Raw genomic sequence first — 20,315 nt, forward strand, 5'->3', positions numbered from 1 at the left:
TCCATGAAGGCTACATTTCCTAAAGGTTCCATAACCTCCACAGACAGTGCCAAGGACCTGCACCAAGTGTTCAGATACCTGACCCTCTGGGAAACATTTTTTTATTCAAAATTCCACAACATGGTTCTTGGGTTGCAAATTAAAATGTGTGTCCACCTGACTATTTAAGTTTTAAAAACTTTGAGTGTTATTGAGGATCAGATTTGATTTCTGTAGCAGAGGCTCCAGAATATGACTAGACATACATGACAGATATTGCACTCACGTTTATTTTACAATATTCACAGAAGTCAAGATGTAGGACCAATCAGAGAATTGATGGACCATGAATAGATAAAGTATGGCATACATGAGCCAAAGAGTATATTCTGTCATCAAGAAAAGAAGTTTTAATAACTACTCTAGCACAGATAAGCTTTCAGGACAAAATACTAAGTTAAATGACCAACTGCAAAATTATAGAAACTCTCCTACCCAAAGCAAGTGATTTATCTAGAATAACAAATTTCTTAGACACAAAAAGTTGAATGAGGGATGGGAACTTGAGTGTATTTATAAGCATTAAGTGTCACTTTCAGATGAAAATTTCTTGACAATTACATTCAAAATAATGTTAATATTATACCACAGAACTAGATCACAAGGCTTCAGAAAGAGTTAGGTCTTGATTTGCAACCAATTGCCAGCTACTCATGTGATACTTTGACCAATAATCTGGTGGTCTTCTGCTCATCCCCTAAAAACTTGCCTGAGGCTATGATTAAAAGTAATGGAGTAATTTCTTTGGCACAAAATTTCAATTGAGTCTTTGGTATGGACTGAATAGTTATTGGTTTATACACTTAAAAATTGCTATGAAGATCCCAAGATTGGTAGAACACACAATTAATCATAATACTTGTGAATATAAAGCAAAAATAATACAAGTTTGAGGTTATCTGGCTACAGTCGAAGACCTGACCACAAAAACAAAGCATGGCTTTCATGATAATTTTGATTATATACATATGCCCATTTAAGTATTTATGGACTGTAATACATGGATATACATTTATTTCTCACACAGAAGAAACATTTAAACTATACCTTGTAATGGGCTTATTATTCCAAATCCTTTCAACTTGTTGCTGTGTTAAACTGGGAGTGAAGATCAACACTCTCTAGGGTGGTTCCCATGAGAACAGTCTTTGTATCCACAGGAAAGGAAGAGAGGAAGGAAGCAGGGAGCCATCTTTTCAGACCTTGTCCCAGGATAAAACGTCATGCCTATTTGCATTTTCTTTGCCAGAACATAGTCACATGCTCACATTTACGACAAATGAATCTAGGAAATCAAGTTTTTAAATGTTTAGCTGGGCATCAGTGGAATCTCTATTAATATAGAAAGTGGGTAAACTACATGGGGAAGAGTGAGCAGTTTCAATTATTTGTTTGGTTTGTATCAGTCTATGTAATTATCAAAACATCATTAAAATGAAGCCTGCTTATTCTTAGTAGTTGATGAGGAAATTGAGCCTGGAAGAATGAAAGTGTCTTCAGCAGCAAATAATGTCCACGAACAGCTTGCTCTGTGCCTTCTACTCTGAGACATCTCCTTAAGAAATCACAGCCAACAGACATTCAGTAGTTTGAAAGTGTGTGTCATTCTTATAAACTCATTTCTTGAAATGTAATTACCAATTTTGTGGTATTAGGAGGTGATAAGCCTTGAATGGTAGTGCATATAAAAAAGAGATACAGGAGAAGCCAGTGGGATGGTTCAGCTGGTAAATGGAATTCCTGCAAACCTGAACACCTGAGTTCAGTGCCAGCATCCAGAAGGCACAAGAATTGACTCCTACAAGCTGTCCTATGGACTTCACTCTTGGACTAATAGAAAAATATAAGTTTTTAAATTTTTACTTTTAAAACCAGGAACCAAAAAAGATCCCTTCCCCTTATGACACTAGGACACAGTAAAGCTTTGTCAACTATGAGACAAGATTAATCTTATCAGACAAGAAATCTCTTGATTCCTTGATTGTAGATTTCCCAGACTTCCAAACTCAGAAAACTAAAATTTTGTATTTTATAAACCACTAGGTGAAGGGAACTTATTTGAGAAGCCCGATTTGCTAGTAATGTGCCATTAACCATGCTGATCATAGCTAATCAGTTCAGGGTAGGAGGAAACCTATGCTATTTTGTAAGAATAAGGAAATTACACAGTAGACAGTTTTTCAAAGCAGTCATTTGAGGAACTGAGGAACATGGTGTTCCTTTATAAGAAGAAAACTGGATGAAATTAAGAGGATAACATCTTAGAGACAACTTTTCTGTCTTCATAAAAGACACTAAACTTTTAAACTAACAGAGCCCCTGTTTTCTGACAGAAAAAGTACACGCTGAGATTGACAGAGTGATTGGCCATGGGAGGCAGCCAGGCACAGCTGACCGAGAGTCCATGCCCTACACCAATGCTGTCATCCATGAGGTGCAGAGGATGGGCAACATCATCCCCCTGAATGCTCCCAGGGAAGTAACAGCTGATAGCACACTTGCTGGATTCCACCTGCCCAAGGTAACTTTGCACTCTCAGATTCCAGGGTTCCAGTCCATCCTTGGCATCTTCTGAGGAATCTAAACATAAAAAGTAACATGTATTTCTGCCCCAAGAAAACATTTAAACTGAGAGAGAGAGATATTGTTCCCAGAACAAAAGAAAAAAATAGCTTTCCTGCAATGTTTCTCAGTGATAATTATGTGTACAGAGGGGAGTAGAGAAAGGAAGATTCCTTGGTGAAATCTGTTTTGATTTCAGCAAAGAAAGTAAAAGTTGGCTTTATTAGCTGAAGGACATCCTAGCATCTTCTGATGTTAATGTGGCCTCAGAGGAGTCAGTAGTTCTTTGCCATATCTGTGCTCTTAGGCAATTTCCAGCTCTTGTTTACTATCCATAGTTGAGATCTTTCTATCTCACAAAGAAAACCAGTCCAAAGTGAAATATTAGTTATAAGAAAAAAAGAGATAAAAGTAGATTGTTCCTAAGCAATCATGTGCTGAGGACACTTATGATGTGAAAATGTCTCAATTCCCTTTTCATAATAATAGATTCTCACTTTATACATTAGAATGTTGAGACTTTGGGAATTAAATTCACTTAAGATCTCTCTACTACAATATACAGCCTGAGAAGAGTTGGGATCCAGAACTATTCTGGTTATTTGTACTGCCAAGGACTTGCTACATTAGACATCAAAAGTTCTCTCTTACACTTTTCTTCATGGATCCCTCTAACATTCTCTCTGATCACAGACAAAATACACAACCCACCTTAGGATCTACTCAGGATTTTTGTAGAGAGCTTTCCTGGTCACATCATACTCCCTCTGTTCAAGGCACAATCCTTTCCCTTCTTTCTGTTTACTGGACACTGAACAAAGGCTGGACATTTCTTGGTAGTGAGAAAATAAATTTCTGAGGCTTCAATTCAGCATGGCAGCAAGTGGGAGGCTCAGCAAATCAGTCCTCATGATGGTGGCCAGGAAAAAATAGAAACCATGTAGCAGGCTAACTACCCATAAGATTTATTCCATCCAGTTCTTCAACATGGACTATGGTACCATATAGTCAGAGAAAGTCTACTGCCATTAGTTAATGATCTCTAGAAATGTCCTCACAGCTTTTATCAGTGGTGTTCTTTTGTAATTACCTAGACAATTATCAAATACAGGAGGCCAAGATCAAGAATAAATACCAGAGGTAGCCTCTGTGAATCTGTAGTATTTTGTATTAGATTCTCAGAACATATTGTTCTCCAGGAAAGTCTTTGGAGATGGGACAAGAACAGTCTACTCTGGAAACACAGATACAACCCATTCATTTAACCCCAGGCCCCAGACACAGGCCTTCGCATCACAAGTCTCTAAAAAATGATTGACAATGTCAACTGTAACAGCAGCTCTAGATACTGATGATCTAACCGGATAATACCCAAGGGAGGCAGTGGCTTTGACCTCACAGGGACCTAGTTCCAGAAGTAGCTGCATCTCTGCCTACTGTGTGACTCTAAGAAAACTGTTAATCTTTCATAGCATTAATTTCTATAGCTGTACAATGCAGTGGAAGCCCAGAACAGTTCATATAGAAAAAGAGGTCAAACTTGCAATTTCCCATTCCATACAGCAGTTATACATTTCATTCCTTACACAGTTGAAGATTTTTGGTCCTTAAAACATCCTGAACAAAATAAGCATGCATGTGCTAGATTATAAGTAATGAGAATGCACAGGGGAAACCCCTGGGTTCTTCCTACAGGCAGATAGACTGGAGTGAGGAGCAGAGTATGGGAAGCAACAACAGAGGTTCTAAAGAAAAAGATGCTAGCCCTGAGAATGAAAAGTGCTTGACTTCACTTAGACAATATTTGAGGAGGAGGATTGCTCATAACAAAAGAAACAATGATTACAGGGAACTGGAAGGAATGTAAAACTGTCATATTTGAGAAAATAAATACCAGCCCATGGCAGAACAGGCAATGAGGGAAACTCATCCTAGAGAATTAAATAATACCTCTTAATACTAAGACTGATGGAAGCATACTGCAGAGTAGTAATGAAAATTATGAGAGGTGGGAGTGTGGTGTGTTAAGTTGTATTCATGGCATAGTTGGCATTGTCAACTGTGGAGGAGGAGACATGGATCAAAGAGACACTAAGGTAGCAGTGAGAAGTAGTAATTGACATGACAAAACAAAAGAGATTGATAGAATGGATCAGATCACTGATGGGGAGGATGAGTCAGTGAGCCTTTAGCCAGACTCTGGGGAGTTCAGGGACCCTGCCAGGGAGCCTGTTGGACCTGGCTTGCTTACTCTGCTTCTTTGATGTGTTCCTAACCACGCTGAGGGACTGAGTTCACAGGTCTCCATATTGAGGGTTACGATTAGAAAAGCAACAATGGAAGAGTCATCATTTCTTTTGCAGACTTTCCATGGTCCTCACTGTAGGAAAGAGCTGGGTTGATGGTTGTTCACCCCATGTCCAGTTATGTTCCCGAGGATGGTGACATGTTGTCTCCCTAGGCAAATGCTGACCTCTTTCCACAGACTTGTGTTTTGTAATAAAGAGCAGACTAATAACACTGTAATATCCTAAGGACACACAATCCATAATTGATCTAGACTAAAGATAGGATTTTTAGAGGAGCTGAGGGTGTAAAGAGTAATGGGAGCTTGGGAACCCCCATCGCTTGTCTGGGTCTGTTCCACACATCAAGTCTTGACTCTTTGTTATCTTCTTTAGGGGACCATGATCCTGACCAATTTGACTGCTCTGCACAGGGACCCCAAAGAGTGGGCCACTCCAGACACCTTCAATCCAGAGCACTTTTTGGAGAATGGACAGTTTAAGAAGAGAGAATCTTTTCTGCCGTTCTCAATAGGTGAGTGGTAATGGGGAAGAAACAGGTCAGAATCCTACCTCATCCCTTCTCTCCTCTTCTCGCTATAGATTTCCACTCTAATTTGAATATCCCCATATGGCCTCAATCAGTGCATCTCCAAGTTGATTGTTTTGGAGCCCAGTGTTCTCTGGACCTGGCACTCTTCAGACCACCCCTACCTCTCAAGCTCTCCTTGCCTGTGATGGAAATTGTGGTGCCACAAATGCTTCATGTATCATCACATTTAAAATATCCTCATATCCACACCAGCTATCTAATAAAAACAGGAACACACAGAAACACACTGGTGTTTTGCTACTGAGGATTGTATTGCTCTCTCTTAATTAGAGGGTTCATTAGCAGACAAATTACCTGACATCACAAAGGTGATATATCTGCTAGTAATCAAATAGGAACAGGGTATTAATGTCTATTTAATGTGATAAGCAAACTCCAATTAAGAGGAGAGCTTTTTCTTATTCAAGACCATTTGCCCAAGGAACTGGCAGAGCAGATCAGGCTTAAGTTTTCAGTCCTATTTCAGTTCGTTCTCTATTACATATGCATGGCAGCTGACCTCCCCAGTTATAGACCCTTCTGCTTTAGGATTCCCTGAATTCAAGGTCTATTTATTAGTTAGAATCTTGCTGAATAACAACTATCCCAAACTGAATTATTACCAAAGAGTATATTATCCTCAGAGGTTTCCAGGTCAGATCATTGGCTTAGCTAATCTTGGTTAACCTGCCATATCTGGTATCCTGGGTTTTCATATGGTATTGCTTAAGATCCCGAGAAACAGAGCAGTAGAACACAGGCCTGGTAAGATGCATGCTGGGACTGTCACCCCATAATTTCTGGTGACCTATAAAAATCATTAAACCATTCCAGTTCAAGGGGAGGAAAGTCCTACAGACTTTGGAGTAGTTGTGAAGTCCCAGTGAATATAACAAGAAATCAAGGCAAGAGAGCAGTTGGATGTTCTGCTTTCAGCATTTCTTTCTGGTGGCGGTGCATGAAATTCAGTTACCTGGAGATGCCCAATGAGGACCAGAAGAGGTAAACCTGAAAAGCCCCCTGGGTTGACAAAGCACCAGTCTGGATTTTCTACCACAGTCCTATCTTTGGCATGTAGCTGCTTAACTACAGCATTTCTAGAACTTCCTAAAGACAACATCTCTGGAGCTGTTATATTATGCAGTTTCTCTTCTCTTGGAAAAGATAACCAAGATATACAATTGTTATTTATATGTTATCATAGAATATGCAAAACTAATTTATAATTTCACATGTTCTCCTAATTTATGTCCACCCCTTTTAGGTCAACAAATTGACAGCTTGATATATATTAATATAATTAGTATTAATTACTACTAATATATTGAAACAAATATTATATAATGTTAAATAAGAGAGTTTTTTAAAATTTGCAGCTGGTGCCCGGGTACTGAAGATCTTTGATTATAGCCTAGGTTGACCCTCTTATTTCACACAATAGGTAATTTTTTGCTTTTTTTTTTAAGGGAAAGAGTCAAAGTGACCTTTAGACCAGGCTATGTTTGTTAGCTTTCCCTCACTGAAACAATATCTGAATGAACAACTTCTTAGGATGAAGATACATTTGTTAGCAATACGTGGCTGAAGAACACAGCCATCTCATGGTGGGGAAGATGCAAGGGAAAGATACTATGAGATTGCAGATATCCCATCAGGGCATGGCGCAAATGACCTCTGCTAGGCACATACCTACTTAATTTTCCAACACTTCCTAATAGTGCCACAGTTGGCAACCAAGCCTGTAGATGAAGTCCTGGTCAACAATGAAAATAACTAAACTACATATATTCAAGTTTCAAAGCCTGTGTGAATGTTGTCATATCATTCAAGTCTCCCAGATGAGTGTCTATAGTCTCTAAAGAGAGACCAGATATGAGCTCTGACAGTGCATCCTTGAAATGCATTCTTTACTGATATTATGAGAAATCTGTACTCCCCAGGGTGGATTATGGGGGACGATAGGAAAGTGTTATCTTAAGAATTTGTCCAAAATTCCAGTCTTCTTCAGTCATTGAAATTCTCTGTCTTAGTTTGCTGTCTGTTTCTGTGATAAAAACCATGACCAAATGTAACTTAAGGAGGAAATAATTTATGAAGCTTATACTTTCAGATCATAGTCTGAAGAATACCAAGAGAGGAACCTGAAAATAGAAAGTGAAGAACAAGATGTGAAGGGGATAGGCTTATATGCTTGTTTCTATGACTGAATCAGCCTGCTTTGTAATCTCACCCATGACCATGTGCTTGAGGGTGGAACTTCCCACAGTAAACCGGACCCTTAGTAGAAAGAAATAACTAAAGAGAGAGGGTAGGAAAAGGAAAAACAGAAAAACAATTTCTTTCTTCTCAAGTGTGAGTTCTAATACCCACATTGGTCAGGATTATCTTTGGACAGACTCTTCCAACAGTATATATTAACATTACTAGTTTTATTTACACAGTCACAGGTACATGATGACAAAATGGCCTCTGGCAAGTTGGAGAGGAAGAGAAGTGGGTAACTAGTGGCTTCCCATTCCAAAAAACATGAAAGCCTGGAGATAAGAAGGACCTGTGCTGCAGTCTGTGCCTGAGTAACCAAAAGTCTCTGCAGAGTTGGAGAGAGCTGGAATGTGATTGTCATGAGCAACACAGTCACAGCAACACAGCAACACAGTCACATCAGGAAGAGTCAGGCTTGCCAAGTGGCAAATGCCAGCCAACTGGATGCTATCAGCTCAGCTCAGGAGAGATCTTTCTTCTCACTTCAATGACCCACATGCCAATCATCTCTGAAATGACCTCACAGACAGACCTTGATTTTCTAGTCATCTCTCAGTCAAGATTGTCACTGACTTGGTTACTGTTCTTTGTTGTGAAGACACTTCATGAGCAAGGTGACTCTTATAAAATAAAGCATTTAATTGAGAGCTTGCTTACAGTTTCAGAGAATTAGTCCATGATCTTTATGGCAAGAAGCAGACAGGCATGGCACTGGAGCAATACCTGAGAGTTTTACATCCTGATCCATAGGCAGAAAGACAGAGGGACAGAGACAGACAGACAGACAGGGACTGAGAGAGAGAGATATGCACAGAGAGAGAGAGAGACAGAGATGGAGAGAGAGAGAGAGAGAGAGAGAGAGAGAGAGAGAGAGAGAGAGAGAGAGATTAAGCCTGGTGTGGTTTTTGAAATTTCAAACCCCCTTCCAGTGGCACACCTCCAATAAGGCCATACCACCTAACTCTTCTCAAAAGAGTTTCACTGTCTTGTGAATAACTATTCAAATTTATGACCTTATGGGGGACATTCCAGTCCTACCATCACAGTAATCAAGATTACTCATCATATAGGCCAAGATTTTAATAATATGCTCCATGTTGAACAACTAATTCACACACCCCAAGCCTTGCATAGAGGGAGGGAAGAGACTGTTTCATATAATTACTGTCTTAGTTAGGGTTTCTATTGCTGTGAAGAGACACCACGATCAAACCTACTATCATAAAGTAAAACATTTAATTGGGGTGGATCACCTGCATTTCAGAGGTTTAGTCCATTGTTGCTATGGTGGGAAGCAAGGTATCATGCAAACAGACATGGTGATACAGAAGGAGCTGAGGGTTCTTACATCATGACCCATAGGCAACAGGAAGAGGTCTGTGTAGAAGGACGTTTTCCTATATCCTGCCCGGTCCTAAGGTCCCCCAGCTGTTTACAAAATAATCACTCACAGGCTTAAATTAATTACAAACTGTATGGCCTATGGCATGTTTTATGCTAAGTAACTCATTCATCTTAAATTAACCCATTCCTATTCATCTATATGTTGCCACATGGCCATGACATTACCAGTCTGCTGGCATCCTATTGCTACTTTTGTGTTGGGCACAGGTCTCTTTCAACTCTGCACTTCTCCCTGCATCTCTGCTTGGATTTCCTGCCTGGCTGTAAGCTTTCTGGCCATTGGCCAAAACAGCTTCATTTATTATCCAATGGGAGATACACATATCCACAGCATACAGAAAGACATCCTGCAGCAGGCCTGAGATACTGGGGGTAGCTTGAAAATATATGAAACCTCTAAGTCCACCTCCACAGTGGCATACTTCCTCCAACAAGTCTGTACTACCCACTACAACAAAACCACACTGCTCAGTAGTGCAATTCTCTACGAGCTAATGGAGGCCAATTACATTCAATCTACCACAGGTGACAAATTAGGAAGGCTATGGTTCATAACAAGGAGTGGCTTAGTCACAGTAACAGAAGGGGTAGTAGACAGGTTAGGTCATTAACCCTGTATCCTAACTTTGCATATAATGATTTATAGATTCTTACAGGAGAATCTTGGGAACATTTTTAAAATTTATTTTATAATTTAATTTAATTTTACATATCAGCCACAGATTCCCCTGTCCTCCTTCCTCCAGCCCCTCCCCCACCCTCCCCCCAGCCCACCCCCTATTCCCATTTCCTCCAGGGCAAGGACTCCCCTGGGGATTTAGCTCAGCCTGGTAGATTCAATCAAGGCAGGTCTAGTCCTCTCCTCCCTTCACCCAAGCTGAGAAAAGTGTTCCAGCATAGGCCCCAGGTTCCAAACAGCCAGCTCATGCACTAAGGATAGGTCCCAGTCCTATCCAGCTGAGCATGTGCCCTTGTGGTATGATTGAGCATTCCTTGAGTATATACCCAAGAGTGCTATAGCTGGGTCTTGGGGGAGATTGATTCCCAATTTTCTAAGAAAGCGCCATATTGATTTCCAAAGTGGCTGTACAAGCTTGCATTCACACCAACAGTGGAGGAGAGTTCCCCTTGCTCCACATCCTCTCCAGCATAAGCTGTCTTCAGTGTTTTTGATCTTCGCCATTCTGATGGGTATAAAGTGGTATCTCAGAGTCATTTTGATTTGCATTTCCCTGATGATTAGGGATGTTGAGCATTCCTTAAGTGTCTTTCAGCCATTTGAGTTTCCTCTGTTGAGAATTCTCTGTTTAGCTCTATAGCCCATTTCTTAATTGGAATGTTGGGCATTTTGATGTCTAATTTCTTGAGATCTTTATATATTGTGAATATCAGCCCTCTGTCAGATGTGAGGTTGGTGAAGATCTTTTCCCATTCTGTAGGCTGTCGCTTTGTCTTGTTCACCATGTCCTTTGCTCTACAAAAGCTTTTCAGTTTCAAGAGGTCCCATTGATGGATTATTTCACTCAGTGTCTAAGCTACTGGTGTTATATTTAGAAAGTGATCTCCTGTGCCAATGCATTCAAGACTACTTCCTACTTTCTCTTCTATCAGGTTCAGTGTAACCAGATTTATGTTGAGGTCTTTGATTCACTTGGACTTAAGTTTTGTGCACAGTGACAGATATGGATCTATTTGCAGCCTTCTACATGTTGACATCCAGTTATGCCAGCACCATTTGTTGAAGATGCTTTCTTCTTTCCATTGTACACTTTTGGCTTCTTTGTCAAAAATTATATGTTCATAGGTATGCAGATTAATATCAGGGTTTTCAATTCGATTCCATTGGTCTACATGTCAGTTTTTATGCCAGTACCAAGCTGTTTTTATTACTATAGCTCTATAATAGAGCTTGAGGTCAGGGATCGTGATGCCTCCAGAGGTTGTTTTATTGTACAGGATTCTTTTGGCTATCCTAGGTTTTTTGTTTTTCCATATGAAGTTGAGTATTGTTCTTTTCAGGTCTGTGAAGAATTGTGTTGGTATTCTGATGGGGATTGCATTGAATCTGTAGATTGCTTTTGGTAAGATTGCCATTTTTTACTATGTTAATCCTACCTATCCATGAGCATGGGAGATCTTTCCATTTTCTGACATCTTCTTCAATTTGTTTTTTCAGGGACTTAAAGTTCTTGTGATATAGGTCCTTCACTTGAGTAGTTAGAGTTACCCCAAGGTATTTTATATCATTTGTGGCTATTGTAAAGGGTGATGTATCTCTGATTTCCTTCTCAGCCTGTTTGTCAATTGTATATAGAAGGGCTACTGATTTTTTTGAGTTGATCTTGTATCCTGCTATGTTGCTGAAGGTGTTTATAAGCTGTAAGAAATCCTTGGTAGAATTTTGGGGGCACTCATGTATACTATCATGTCATCTGCAAATAGGGAAAGCTTGACTTCTTCCTTTCCAATTTGTATCCCCTTAATCTCCTTATGTAGTCTTATTGCTCTAGCTAGAACTTCAAGTACTATATTGAATAAGTATGGGGAGAGCGGACAGCCTTGCCTCGTTCCTGATTTTAGTGGAATTGCTTTGAGTTTCTCTCCATTTAACTTGATGTTGGCTGTTGGCTTGCTGTAAATTGCCTTTATTATGTTTAGGTATGTTCCCTGTATTCCTGATCTCTCCAGGACCTTTATCATGAAGGGGTGTTGGATTTTGTCAGATGCCTTTTCAGCATCTAGTGAGATGATCATGTGTTTTTTTTTTCAGTTTGTTTATATGGTGTATTACATTGACAGGCTTTCATATGTTGAACCACCCTTGCATCCCTGGGGTGAAGCCTACTTGATCATGGTGGATAATTGTTTTGATGTGTTCTTGGAATCTGTTTGCCAGTATTTTATTGAGTATTTTTGCATCAATGTTCATGAGGGAGATCGGTCTGTAGTTCTCTTTCTTTGTTGTATCTTTATTTGGCTTGGGAATCAGGTTAATTAGAGCCTCATAGAAGGAGTTTGGTAATGTTCCTTCTGTTTCTATTGTGTGGAAAAATTGGTATTAACTCTTCTTTGAAGATCTGGTGGAATTCTGTGTTGAAACCATCTGGTCCTGGGCTTTTTTTGGTTGGGAGATCTTTAAAGACTGATTCTATTTCCTTAGGGGTTATTGGACTACTTAAATAGTTTAATCTGGTCTTGATTTAACTTAGGTATGTGGTACCTATCAAGAAAAATATCCATTTCTTTAGATTTTCCAGTTTTGTGGAGTAGAGTTTTTTTGAGTATGACCTGATGATTTTCTGGATTTCCTTGGTGTTAGTTGTTATGTCTCCCTTTTCATTTCTGATTTTGTTAATTTGGATGCTCTCTCTCTCTGTCTTTTGGTTAGTTTGGATAAGGGCTTGTCTATCTTGTGGATTTTCTCAAAGAACCAACTCTTTGTTTCATTAATTTTTTGTATTGTTCTCTTTGTTTCTATTTTATTGATTTCAGCTCTCAATTTGATTATTTCCTGCTGTCTATTCCTCCTGGGTGACTTTGCTTCTTCTTGTTCTAGAGATTTCAGGTGTGTATTAAGTCACTAGTGTGAGATTTCTCCAACTTCTTCATGTGGGCATTTAGTGCTATGAATTTCCCTCTTAGCACTGCTTTCATAGTGTCCCATAAGTTTGGGTATGTGGTATATTCATTTTCATTCATCTCTAGGAAGTCTTTAATTTCTTTCTTTATTTCTTCCTTAACCCATTGGTAATTCAGTTGAACATTATTCAGTTTCCATGAAATTGTAGGCTTTTTGTGGTTTTTGTTGTTTAAATCTAGCTTTAAATTATGGTGGTCTGATAAAATGCAGGAAGTTGTTGAGATTTGCTTTGTGGCCAAGTATGTGGTCGATTTTAGAGAAGGTTCCATGGGGTGCTTGCTTCTTAAGACCATTTGATTGGAAAGTCTTTTCCCAACCTTTTATTCTTAGGTAGTGTCTATCTTTGAATTTGAGGTGTGTTTCTTGTATGAAGCAGAATGATGGGTCCTGCTTTTGTATCCATTCTGTTAGCCTGTGTCTTTTTATAGGTGAATTAAGTCCATTGATATTAAGGGATATTAATGACCAGTGATTGTTCATTCCTATTATTTTTTGGTGGTAGTGTGTGTGTACTTCTCTTCTTTGGGGTTTACTGCTGTGGTGTTATCTGTTGCCTGTGTTTTCAGGGGTGTATCTGACTGCCTTGGGTTTGAATTTTCCATCTAGTGCTTTCTGTAGGGCTGGGTTTGAGGATAAGTATTGTTTAAATCTGGCTTTGTCTTGGAATGTCTTGTTCACTCCATCTATGATGATTGAAAGTCTTGCTGGGTATATTAGTGTAGGCTGGCATCCATGGTCTCTTAATGTCTGCATTGCATCTGTCCAGGTCCTTCTGGCTTTCAAAGTCTCCCTTGAGAAATCGGGTGTTATTCTGATGGGTTTGCCTTTATAAGTCTCTTGGCCTTTTTTCTTTGCTGCTCTTAATATTCTTTCTTTATTCTGTACGTTTAGTTGTTTAATTATTATGTGGTGAGGGGACTTTTGGGGGGGTCTAGTCTGTTTTGTGTTCTATAGACTTCTTGTATCTTCATAGGCATTTCCTTCTTTAAGTTGGGAAAGTTTTCTTCTAAGATCTTGTTGAAAATAATTTCTGTGCCTTTGAGTTGGTATTCTTCTCCTTCCTCTATCCTTTTGGTCTTTTCATGGTGTTCCAGATTTCTTGGACATTTTGTGTTACAATATTTTTGGCATTGGTATTTTCTTTGACTGATGAATCCATTTCCTCTTCTGTATCCTCTACACCAGAGATCCTCTCTTCTATCTCTTCTTGTATTCTGTTGGTTATGCTTGCATCTGTGTTTCCTGTTCATTTACTCAGATTTTCTATTTCCAGCATTCCCTTTGTTTGTGTCTTCTTCATTTTTTCTAATCCCTTTTCAGGTCTTGGACTGTTTCCCTCATCTGATTCATTGCTTTTTCATGATTTTCTTTCAGGGATTTATTGTTTTCTTCTGCTTTATTTGTCTTTTCCTCTAGTTTTTTATAGCGTTCTTCCCATTTTTTTTGTTTGACTTTTCATCTTCTTTATTGATTTCCTCCACTTTTTTGTTTTTCTTTTCCTCCATTTCATTTTTTATTTCTTCTTTAAAAGCTTCTAGCATCTTCATGATGTTGTGCTTACGGTTGCTTTCTTCTGCTTCTTCCATTTTGTGATGTTCAGGTCTTATTGTTGGAGGAGGGCTAGGCTCTGGTGATGCTGAATTGTTCTTTATGTTGTTGTATGTACTTCTGCCTTGACGTCTGCCCATCTCCTCGTGGATACGTTCTTGGTCTTATCAGCACTCTTGGTCTAGACCAAGCTGACAGATTCGGCATTTCAGGAAGCCTCTCTTGGTCTAATCAGGGCTGGCAGGTTCCCTTTCTCCTGAGTTTACTCTTGGTCCAATGATGGCTCTTTGTCCAATGAGAGCTCTCTCTTTCTCTGGGCCAGGTGGGAGCTCTCTGGGCTAGATGGGAGCTCTCTGGGCCTGATGAGAGCTCTCTGGGCCAGATGGGAGCTCTGGGCCAGATGGGAGTTGGGGGCTGGTCATCAAGTCTCAGGAAGTGGCGGGGTTCTCCGGGCAGATGGGTGTGGGGACAGGGCATGTAGATTTCAGGGTCTGCTGGGGGGGTGTGTAGTGGGTAGCCATTCCAGCTTTGACCTGGAAGTTCAAACCTCCATTGAGGCTTCAGTAATTGTCATGCCTACAAGGCGGGGCTAAGAGAGCCTGCCCATCCGGATCTTGGGTCTTCAGCATCCTCTCTCAGTCCTGCCTTATTCATCATCCTCTCTCAGCCCCGCCTTGTAGGCGTGACCATTACCACTACCGAAGCCTCAATGGGGGTTGGAACTTCCAGGTCACAGCTGGAATGGCTACCCACTACATCGGGGTCGTGGAGAAGGAGAACCTTCCCGCGGGGCCCCCACCCGATGGCCAGAAACTAGGGCCAAGTTGGGCAGGTCTTCCCTGGGAATGGCTGGTGCCCAGGGATGGGACCTAAGGGCAGGCCTCCCTGGGTATGACCCCAGACACTCACCTCTGGTGCAGATGGGAGCTCTGGGCCAGATGGGAGCTGGGGGCTGGTCTCCAATTCTCAGGAAGGGGAGGGGGGTCTCAGGCAGATGGGTGTGGAGGCAGGGGATATCTCTGGTCCGTATGGGAGCTCCAGGCTGGGCCGATGGGAGCTGGGGGCTCTGGTCCGGAATTTAATGAGTTGTTAGCCATGTTATTCATGACAGACAACAGGAGGTGCATGAGGAGAACAGAAATAAAGGAAATAACACAGATGTTACTGTGTTATTATTATAGCATAATGACATCATCATCATAACACATTTATGTTTACTATATACCTTTTCAGGTCTGCTTTCATTTTATTTCCTCAACAAACTGTGTTAGGCAGGTAACAAAGTGGAAATACGCATACATCAGATAATTCTACAGTGTTTAATGTCTTTGAAGTCCAATACAGCTTTTTAAACATTAGCCTGCAGAGAATGAGGCATACTATCATTCCTGCTACCATGTCCTTGTTAGAAACACCAAGAAGACATTGGAAAATATGTCCAAATTTTAATCTTAGTTTTGCCTGAATGCTATTCTAGCCATTTTGTTATAGTCTTTATACATTTCTTTTTCCTGATGTTTTTAAAACTTTGTTCAGTCAAAAATGTATTATTTTCAGCCGGGCGGTGGTGGCGCACGCCTTTAATCCCAGCACTTGGGAGGCAGAGCCAGGCGGATCTCTGTGAGTTTGAGGCCAGCCTGGGCTACCAAGTGAGTTCCAGGAGAGGCACAAAGCTACACAGAGAAACCCTGTCTCGAAAAACCAAAAAAAAAAATGTATTATTTTCAAAAAAGCACTGGAGACATGGCAGAGAAGACATCTCACTTTGTAAAGCACTTGCCTTGGAAGTATATAAAATAATGTGATCACCAGAAGTCACATAAAATTTTGGAGCATGGTGTCATGTGCTTATAATCCTAGCAGTTGAATGCAGTGTCTCTTGAGACTCAGTAGCCAGACCTACTTGCCAAGTTGCAAGACAATTAAGAACCTATTTAAATAGATGAGGGTTATAGCATTTGAGGATGAACACCCATGGTTGTCCTCTGGCATCCATACACATATGCAAACATGTGTACACATGATGAGCAGACATATGAATGAACACATCCACAGAAACATGGTTTAGGGACTAGAAATCTGAAGTACTGTTCAAATGCATGGTGACGATGTTCATATGATGAACACTGGCATGCTAGGGATGTTCTAGATCATCAACAATCACCCATGTCAACACAGATATCCAACAGAGTGACTGAGGAGTTGACAGGTACAGAAATGGATGTAGACACAAATACATGTGTCTATACACACACTTAGATAAATACACCTTGTGCATGTGTTTATGGTGTGAGATGATCCAGAGCAATGGCTTCCAGAGTTGTGAGAATGTCTCTTGCCAAGGTCATATTTTCTACATATCATTATTCAATAAATAGAACCAGGATACCTGGGATGATGGCAATTTCTTGGGTTGGCAAAATGAAAACACAAATCTGAGATATATAGCTATGCCAAAGATAAGGAAATAACAGCTGGTATTGGGTTCTAATGGCCAAATCAGGAGGATATTAGACATAATCCAATGGACACATAGTTCAGGATCAGCTTGGCATTTACAGTAGGAAGTTGGGGACACCTGTACCTTGATGCTCCAAAGTCAGCTGAGGAAGTGACTCACCTTCTGCTTTTGTCCTGCAGGAAAGAGAGCTTGCCTGGGAGAACAATTGGCTAGGTATGAGCTATTCATTTTCTTCACTGCTCTCATGCAAAAGTTTACCTTCAAGCCTCCAGTCAATGAGAAGCTGAGCCTGAAGTTCAGAATGAGCCTCACCCTTTCCCCTGTCAGCTACCGCATCTGTGCGGTCCCTAGGCTGTGATGCTGGAGAAGGAAAAAGAAGAGTACAGGTAGAAATGGTGTATGCCCTGACGCTGCTGGACCTTGCTCACATGAGAGGAGAACAATGTCAGAGAATGAAGGTAATTCAAGAAATATTCAAGGAATTGGACTAAAAACGTGAATCAAATTACTGGACTGTTGATCCCTAATTTGGTGGTGGGCAAATCATTTATGAGCTCAATGGCATGTCTTTTTATATAAAAGTTGCAAGGAGAATGATGACTCCTCCCTTAAAGACAATTCATTGAAAATGAATTAATGAATTAAAAATGCTAAGTGCATCATAATTCACATCTCAAGATGTGTGCCTTCAGTTTGCCTCCTTCCTCCTTTCCTAGATATGCATTTGTTTCTGGCCCATTGAAATGTTGGTTTAAAGTGGTGCAAAGAAAGAATAAGGATCAGAGCTGAGTTTCTGGCTACATCCATAGGAAGAGGCCATGAAGACTCTTCTAAATGACAGATGTGTCCCTAACCTGTAGTTCTATCTCCAAGTAGTCCTGGAAACCAGCAGAACAGCGATATTTCCCTAGGCACAGGCAGGCAAAGAAAGTGGTGTCAAATCAGTTTCCTTTTGTAAGTGGTAGTTTGACCATGACCTTGAATCTCAGGCTAGGTAATTCCTGGTCACACATAAGCAAACCTGGAATCAGGCTTGGAAGGCATATGATTATTGAAGAGCTCTAGTAGACCCTATTATGGCAAACATGACTCAGGCAGGACTTACTCTTCCTTCATTCCCTCTGCCTTGCTAAACTGTTAGATTAAACTCTTAAAGCTAGCCACCAAGATCTGTTATGTTATATGGCTACTTTCTCCCCCTGAGGCTGTCCAACAAGGTCCAACTCTAAAAGTATTGAAGTCCAACAACCAAAAGCCCCCTTTTGACCTCCCTAATTATCATGCCCAAACAAAACAAAACAACTCATCCTAAAACTTGGTTTCCCACTTTTTGTTTATGAATTCCCATTTGACTATGGGCCATGTCTGTCTCCTTTCTATCCTGAGGCAGTCTTGTGTCATTCTGAGGCAAATATCCCTCCTCCCTTCCACTTGTTGCTTTCCTCTTATCCATGTTCCCCTTTCTCTTGTCTTTGTCTCTTATTCCATGCCTGTAGATGAATTTCTAAACAGTCTTATTAAATAAAAAACACAGAAATAATATAGGAATGAAAGCCTTAGAGATCAGGGAAATAGTGAGAGCCACCAGCTAACCTTAACTCACCACACCACCATAGCTTCCCAAGAGAGTTACTTCCTGTCTACCCATGTTTTTATTGCCTTGCTGTTGTGCCCTCTCATTGGCTCTTAGCCCAACTACCTCACTTCCTTGTCCCTGCCTGTCTGTACAGACCTCCAGGTCTCTATGGTTGATACTGGGATTAAAGGCTCATGTTACCATGCTTGGCTGTTCCCTAGTGTGTCCTTAAACACACAGAGACCCTGCCTGCCATGTGATCAGATTAAGGGTGTGTGCTACCACTGCCTGACTTCTGTGTTTACATAAAAATGGCTGGTCTTTTTCCCCTTGATCTCCAAGCATGCTTTATTTATTAACATACAAATAAAATATCACCACATTTCAGCACAAATAAAATATCACCACACATGCCCTTTGTTCCTTAGTAGCAAATGAATCTCCTTTGTTCTGAGAAGTTGGTCTTGGAGTGCCTTGTGTTGATTTCCAAGAACTTTCAGAAATGATTTTCTGTCTCCAAGTACCTGAGCCAGGCTAAATCCCCTGTAACAATTAGAAGTCATGTGTCTGTTGGTTTATGACACAAAAACCAGAGGATCAAATGACAGTCCTGGAGGAAACCCTCTTAAGAGACATCCAAGCTATGTATCAGGAAGCAGTTGGGTGGTTGTTCCTCCCCCCAACAGGATTTCTCTGTGTAGCCCTGGCTATCTTGGAACTCACTGTATAGACCAGACTGGCCATAACCTCAGAGATAGTCCTTCCTCTGCCTTCCAAGTTCTGGGATTAAATGAATGAGCCATCAACACAACCTGACTTTGAAGCAGTTTTATTATATACATACAAGAAGGCCCAGAGGAAGTTAGTCCATAAATACTGACCCCACCCCAACATCACAAGTATTGCAGGATATTTGATCACACTGTGAAACCTGAGACTGTGTTATTTACTGGAATAACCTGTGTCAAGTTGTAGTGTGGCTCAGCCTTAGCACATACCTTTAATCTAAGAGCTTTTTTAATATTGTAACTAGATTAAATAAAAACAAAATTCCATAGGTCAAGAGGCAGAGCAAGCAACCTGTTGATAGGAAGTAATTAGAGAGAATAAGAGTGAGTCAGGAAGATGATTAGAGAGATGCACAGGAAGTAGTAGGGAGGGACATTAGTTTGGTGGTCTTTTTGGTTTGAGATGGTTTAGGAGAAAGTACTTGGTCTGGGAAAATGGCAGAGGAGGAAGCACCTGCATGCTTTCTCTGCCTCTCTGAGCTAACAAGTTTTCACTCTAGCATCTGACTCCCAATTTTTTATTGTTAAAATAGAACCATAGAGACTTAGTTAAAAAAAAAAAAAAAACATATGGCACTCTAACAGGTGGCATGACCACACAGACAGAGAAATCATGAAATCATCAAATCTGTGAAGACACTTGGGAAGTCCTCAAAGAGAGATTTAAGTAATATTTTTTAAAAAACTCTTTCCCTCATTAAGGATGGGAAATATTATAATACAGAACATTAGGACCCTATATAATGCTAATTTAGATGGCTTGAAAATAGAAGCAGAAAATGAAAAGATAAATGACTTTACTGAGTAATTGTAATATTGCTTACAATTACTATCAGTCTGTTAATTCATATTTTCTCCTTAATAGCCATAGTGGATTTTTTTGTATGGATATGAAAAGTGGATTGGTCAGACACACTCCTTAGAAAGACTTATAAATGAAAATAAGAAGAAAATCAGAAACAGAAATTTAGACAAGAACCTACCATACCACCTCATGATAGAACTGAAGGTCCAAGGTTGTTAGAAAACCAATCACCATATACCCATTTACTATACAAGAACTACCAGCAAGGATAAGCACACCCAGAGTTATGCAGAAGTGAAATGGAATCCTATAGAAATATTACATTTGAAGAGTTTAAGGAATTGGTTCTTTCA

General features: G+C 40.2%; 1 protein-coding gene across 2 annotated transcripts in view; it reads left to right on the forward strand.

The window, feature by feature from the left end:
* The window catches only part of LOC128097604 (cytochrome P450 2J4-like), a 41,864-nt gene extending 24,380 nt beyond the window's left edge, over window positions 1-17,484 (forward strand). The window contains exons 7-9 of one of the 2 annotated variants that reach the window (XM_052718207.1): window positions 2,373-2,560; window positions 5,283-5,421; window positions 16,973-17,484. In XM_052718207.1, the coding sequence (XP_052574167.1) occupies window positions 2,373-2,560; window positions 5,283-5,421; window positions 16,973-17,151 (506 nt within the window). In that variant the 3' untranslated portion in view covers window positions 17,152-17,484. The remainder of the gene's footprint in view (window positions 1-2,372; window positions 2,561-5,282; window positions 5,422-16,972) is intronic. The other variant, XM_052718208.1, reaches the window with a different exon arrangement.
* The last annotated feature ends 2,831 nt before the right edge of the window (window positions 17,485-20,315 follow it).

The sequence above is a fragment of the Peromyscus californicus genome, unplaced genomic scaffold (assembly GCF_007827085.1).
Source record: "Peromyscus californicus insignis strain IS unplaced genomic scaffold, ASM782708v3 Scaffold_5__1_contigs__length_169319896, whole genome shotgun sequence".
In the NCBI taxonomy this organism is placed as follows: Eukaryota; Metazoa; Chordata; class Mammalia; order Rodentia; family Cricetidae; genus Peromyscus; species Peromyscus californicus.